We start from the raw sequence: 5,786 nt of genomic DNA on the forward strand, positions 1-5,786 counted from the left end.
AGACTAAAGTCTCAAACCCAAAGAGTTATTCTTTATAAATGTCAACAACGATATTGAATTTCAATAGAAAATTCCTAATAGGAAACAAAAGCCTAAAGCATAAGTGAAAGTACAAAACGAGCAACTGAATAATGTTGATTCATATTTTTGTTATATTATTATTTAAAATATTTTATCATTTAAAAAAGGTCTCAATAATTTATGATTATAGTTTCTCTAAAGTGTTTTAAGGCACAACAAATAAAATTAAATAAAAAAAATTAAATTAAATGTTTTGGCTGCTAAACCGAACACTACGCTGTTCTTCCGCGCCGGTGTGAGGCGCTGCGCGCACTGATCGGCTGTTCACGAACCCGCCCGAGGATCCCCGAAGAACCGTAAACAAAGAGATCCAGCAGAACAGGGTCACGGAACCACAGCTGCCGCTGCTAAAAACATCAGCTGTAAGTTTAAATACACTTTAAAAATCGCATATTCGGGTTCTCTACACTTGAATGCAGTAACAGGAGTGTGGATAACTCATCGTTGAGGCACTTTTGTCTGTTTTTGTGTGTCCCGCAGTGAAAGCAGGACACGTTGTTGGTCGAGCATGCCCAGTAACACAGCTCAACTCCTGGAGTCCGACGATACTGAACCGGACCTCCCGGTACCGGTACACAATCTGAGCCGGATGAGCCTCCGGGAGGATGAGAGTCCATCACAACAACATGATACTTCTCATGTGGGTGTCCTGGGTGCGGTACTGGACCTCCAGCCCTTATCCCAAACTGGATCCGAGGAGGAAAACACCACCACTAACAACAACAACAACAACATCATCAGACATGATACTGATTCAGGACAGCTCTATGCCGGGGCACCGGGGACCGGTGGGCTCTTCCAGGACGGGCCGGGCGAGTCCCAGGGTTACCCGGTTCAGGGGAATATGATGGCGATGATGATGATGATGCAGGAGGGTGAGAGGTGTGCACTCAACACCAGGAGGAAGAGCGTAAACACAACAGAGTGTGTGATGGTGCCCACTTCTGAACATGTGGCAGAGATAGTTGGCCGACAGGGTGGGTTTGTTTGATCGTTAATGTTTCATGTTTGATATTCTAATATTGTGACTCATCTCAGTGTTCAACAGTAAGGAGGCCAGCTGGATTAGTGATTCATATTTGTACTCACCCTTCTGATTTTCACACCTCACCTCAAGAAAAAAACAAAAAAAAAAAAAAAAAAAAAAAAAAAATATATATATATATATATATATATACATACATACATACATATATATAAAAATATTAAGTTACAAAAATATATTTTGTATTTTATATTTAAGCGTAAGTTTAGTTACCAAAAGGTTTTAAATTCACCAGATGTCAGACGGTAAAAAAAGTTAGTATATTTTGATAACTGAATAAAGTTTGAACCAGGGTTATTATAGTAAACTCAAGCTGAAACCATAAAAAAGCATTTTTTTTTTTTCATTACTAAAACTAAAATAAATGTCAACTGAAATTAATTAACAATTTGTATTTCAGCTAGTTTCCATCATTTATCATTTTAAATTAGTTTAACTAAAATAACTAACTAACTTGATATACTAAAGTAACTAAAACTAAAATAAAAATTCATAAAAGACTAGATGTTTGTAAATAAACTAGATAATAATAATAATAATAATAGACATATAAATAAAACCAAAAACTACAAAAAATGCGGAAAAAAACAACAACACAATTACGCAAACGAACTAAAATTTTTTATAAAAAAATGCAAAATATAAAAACAAAAACAAAAACAACAAGAGAAATAATAATATTAGTAATAAGCCTGATCATAATTTATCATAATTATTTGTAAATTGTGTGGGCCAATTTCCCAATATGAGTGCATTCATTATGAAACCATTATGAAAATGGTTTTAATAATATATGCTTGCATTGACCTCATTGAACTGCATGTGTCATGTGCATGTGTGAACTACACTAAAGATTTCAGCTGCCTCACTTATCTGTAATGTTGTGATGTTTCTTCACTGAACTGCAGGAAAACAAGTTGTGTAATACTAACAACTGAACTAGCACACTGACAAGCCCTGTTACTATTTCAAGTATGTTAGTATCGACCAATCAGTATCCAGGACTGCTCTAATTACTCCTGAGAAGAGATCACTTGTCTATCACTGTGATTGATTGATAGATGTCTTCTTAAACTAGGAATGTGTTGACTCGGCTTTGTATTTCTGCTCTCCTCAGGTTGCAAGATCAAAGCTCTAAGAGCAAAGACCAACACTTACATCAAAACCCCCGTGAGAGGAGAGGAACCAGTGTTTGTAGTGACCGGCCGGAAGGAAGACGTCATTATGGCAAAGCGTGAGATTCTGTCCGCGGCTGAGCATTTTTCTCTCATCCGGGCGTCCCGAAACAAAGTGGTGCCGAACGCAGGGCACAACGGCGTTCCTTGCCATCCGGGACAGACCACCATCCAGGTTCGGGTGCCGTATCGAATGGTAGGGCTCGTGGTGGGGCCGAAAGGAGCGACTATCAAGAGGATCCAGCAGCAAACCCACACCTACATCGTCACGCCAAGCCGCGACAAAGAACCGGTGTTTGAGGTGACCGGGATGCCTGAGAACGTAGACCGAGCTCGGGAGGAAATCGAAGCCCATATTGCGATGCGAACCGCAGGAAGCTTGGACACCAGCGTGGATGATGACGACTTCCATTACAACGGCACCGATGTTGGTTTCGAGTCGGGCGGCAACGGAGCCTGGCTCTTCTCCGGCGGCGTTTCAAACTTCCACAGCAATGCTGCAGGGAATCGCAACGACAGCTCCAGCTCGCTCGGAAGCAACTCTAGCGAGTCCCACTACAGCGGGAAAGGCAGCGCAGTGGCGGATCTCAGTCCTGGCAGCAGCGGAGGCACGTTCTGGTTTGGTGATTCCCAGTTGCCCTTGGGACCCGAAGATCCTGCGGGATACGACGGGCTAATGATGACGGCGCCGTCCAGCAATCCGCAGCCGACACTGTGGGGCGCAAGTTTGCCCACTACGCCGAGGCTCTCTCCGTCTCTTCTGGCCCGTCTGTCTCCGTCTCTTCCGGAGGATCATCCGCTGGTTCGGTTGGTGCAGGAGAATTCCCAGAGCCTCCCTGCCTTTGGTTCCGCGTTTTCTCCGTCTAGCGACAGCACGGGCTCCAGCTCTCCACCGGACGTGCGCACTTACCCAAAACACAGCCAAGTTCCTGCGTGCGTACGTTGTGGAGACAACATGGCGGCGCTTGTCCCGTGCGGGCAAAACCTTGTTTGTTTGGAGTGTTCCAACTCCGTCCTGCAAAGCGCATAGAGAGAGAGAGAGAGAGGGGAAAAAATTGGGATCACAAGAAATTTACTTCTTCCTTCTTTATTACGTTTAAATAACTGGCAAATGCAGGTTTCTGATTAATAACCACAGTTGAGTTCATCTCAGAGATTTGCGTTTAGCTGCTACGTCGTTTTTACGGCGAGCGTCGCTGGGGTTTAGCAGTGCTAAATAATCTTTTGTCATTTAGTTTTCAAGGTATTGACTGTGTTTACATTTTCATGTGCCTGATTCCATGACGCTGGTGGGGTGTGTGGCGATCTGTGGCCTTTAGTTTCTGTTTCACACTAGAGTCGAGCAGCAGGTGATCATAAAGCGCCGTCTTGAACTCTTTGAACATCTCCAACTTTGGCATCTCCAACAAGGGCATTGCATGACATCAATAAAGGAATTGTTCACTCAAAAATGAAAAATTTAGAATTGAATCACTCTCAACCCATCTAAGATGTAGATGAGTTTGGTTCTTTGTCAGAACATTTAAATATTTGGCTAAATTTAGCGTTAAACCATTTGCTCACCAATGGAGAACGCAGTATTATGGATAGAGGACTCCTATTTGAGCCCGCAGCAACGGTTTGAAGTTAAAACGTGTTAATGATGGATTTGTTTCTTACAAACATGCAGCTTTTCACTCCACAAGACTTAAACTGATGGACTGGATTGATGTGGATTACTTGTGATGTTTTTATCAGCTGTTTGGACTCTTATTCTGACGGCACCCATTCGCTGCAGAGGATCTTCTGTTGAGCAAGTGATGGAATGCTACATTTCTCCAAATCTGACGAAAAAACAAACTCACATACATCTTGGGATGGCCTGAAAATGAGACAATTTTCTGCAAATTCTCAATTTTGATTGAACTAGTCTTTTAAACTGAGCAAAATGAATTATCTAAATTGCATAGTTAAACTGAACCGAACACATAAACCGAAGTAATTTTTAGATAAATTTAAACATTGGTTATGCTTGCGTTTCAAGTTAATTTTGCTTTCATGTTTCCATCCACATATTTGTAGACCGATTTTGGGATGTCGTGTACAAAAGCTGGATGGAAATGCCAAGATGCGAAAATTAAAAAATGCACATACACGCTCAGATGAGATTCCTAGTTATTTTGGCCGGGAATTGAACGTGCACAAATTATGATGGAAAAACTTTGCTGGATGCGCAATAAAAATTAAGTCAGCACAAAATTGCTTTCCAAAACATCAGGCTTCCCCAGTTGCACCAATAATTTATTACTCATACTTTTGCGCCATTTTCCCAGAAAGTTAAGATTTTTTTAAATCTTGAACACATGGGATTGAAACAGTGCTTTATTCTCAAATGTTTTATTGATTTGCAACTTTTAATGGAAACATTTAACTAGAGTGACGATGCACGTAAAACTACGAACAGCCGTAGAGGCCCTTTTTGGTAAATTGCATTATAGACCTAGTATTTGTTGGTAACGACTCCCCGTTGCCTTAAATGAATGGGTCCTGCCAGGGCATCACAGGGTGTCGTACCCAGAGGAGCCATTCTGTTGACGAAAATGTGGTTTAGACAGCTCAAAGTGTTGGCTGACACGGCTACAAACACCACTAAACTCAGAGAAACTGAAGCATCAGAGATCCATAACCTCTCAAGATTCACCTTGACAGGTTTTTTTTTTTTTTTACAATTTTGTAGTATTTCTGTAGTTTATATTTCATATTCAAATATATATATATTAAGATTTAAGATATATATTAAGACTATCTGGCGAGGAGTCAGCTGCTGCGAGTATTAGCTTGTAGAGTATTGATGTTAGGTACTATAGAGCAGGAAAGAGCACACCTGCATGATTTATTATCTATTCCTAAAACACGGAAAAAAAAAGCCAAGGATTAGATATAGACATATACACTGCATTAGGTATCAATACTACCACATTATGAACAAAATTAAAGTCCTATGTTGAACATGACTAGGAATTTTATGTTCATCGGAGGGATTTTCTTTTACCATCACACTGCAACTATGTTTCTGTATTTTATAATTCAACTGTTCTTTTATTGTGTATATACATTTATGCAGGGACATGAAGTCATATAAGTTGAATTCTTAAAGTTTAAAATATATTTTATGATAAATGGCCTCGCTGTCCTGTGGCCAGAGCACTGATATTATATATTTGCTGTAAAAAAGAATCAAGATTTTTATTTTTCTGATATTAAAAGTTCCTTAATAAATTGTTTCATTTAAAAAACTGTGCTTAGTGTTTGTGTGATTTGGGTTTTACTTTCAACTAGCTTCATCCATACTTTAGCGTTGCAAGATCAAGCAGATACGTTGTAGCAAGAATGAACCTAAGAAATCAAATATTTGATGAAAGTAATGAAAAATGCAAAGATTGGTAATATAGTTCTCCCTTACGCAAAATGACCACGGTAACCCCAGTTTCAGCTAAAATACAAGG

At 40.1% G+C, this 5,786-nt stretch overlaps 1 protein-coding gene across 1 annotated transcript; it reads left to right on the forward strand.

The window, feature by feature from the left end:
- Nucleotides 1–311: 311 nt before the first annotated feature.
- Nucleotides 312–5,577, forward strand: LOC128014842 (RNA-binding E3 ubiquitin-protein ligase MEX3C-like). The gene is made up of 3 exons (XM_052598513.1): nt 312–443; nt 562–1,058; nt 2,244–5,577. Exons 2-3 carry the CDS (start codon nt 590–592, stop codon nt 3,329–3,331), a joined length of 1,557 nt encoding a protein of 518 aa, XP_052454473.1. The 5' UTR covers nt 312–443; nt 562–589; the 3' UTR covers nt 3,332–5,577.
- Nucleotides 5,578–5,786: the final 209 nt, after the last annotated feature.

This window comes from Carassius gibelio, chromosome A5 (genome assembly GCF_023724105.1).
Source record: "Carassius gibelio isolate Cgi1373 ecotype wild population from Czech Republic chromosome A5, carGib1.2-hapl.c, whole genome shotgun sequence".
Lineage (NCBI taxonomy): Eukaryota > Metazoa > Chordata > Actinopteri > Cypriniformes > Cyprinidae > Carassius > Carassius gibelio.

What these genes read in the sequence shown, in the direction of transcription:
- LOC128014842 (XM_052598513.1), top strand. Translation starts at nt 590, where the DNA reads ATGCCCAGTAACACAGCTCAACTCCTGGAGTCCGACGATACTGAACCG. An exon ending in AGAGATAGTTGGCCGACAGG is followed by an intron (nt 1,059 to 2,243) that starts GTGGGTTTGTTT and finishes TGCTCTCCTCAG; the next exon opens with GTTGCAAGATCAAAGCTCTA.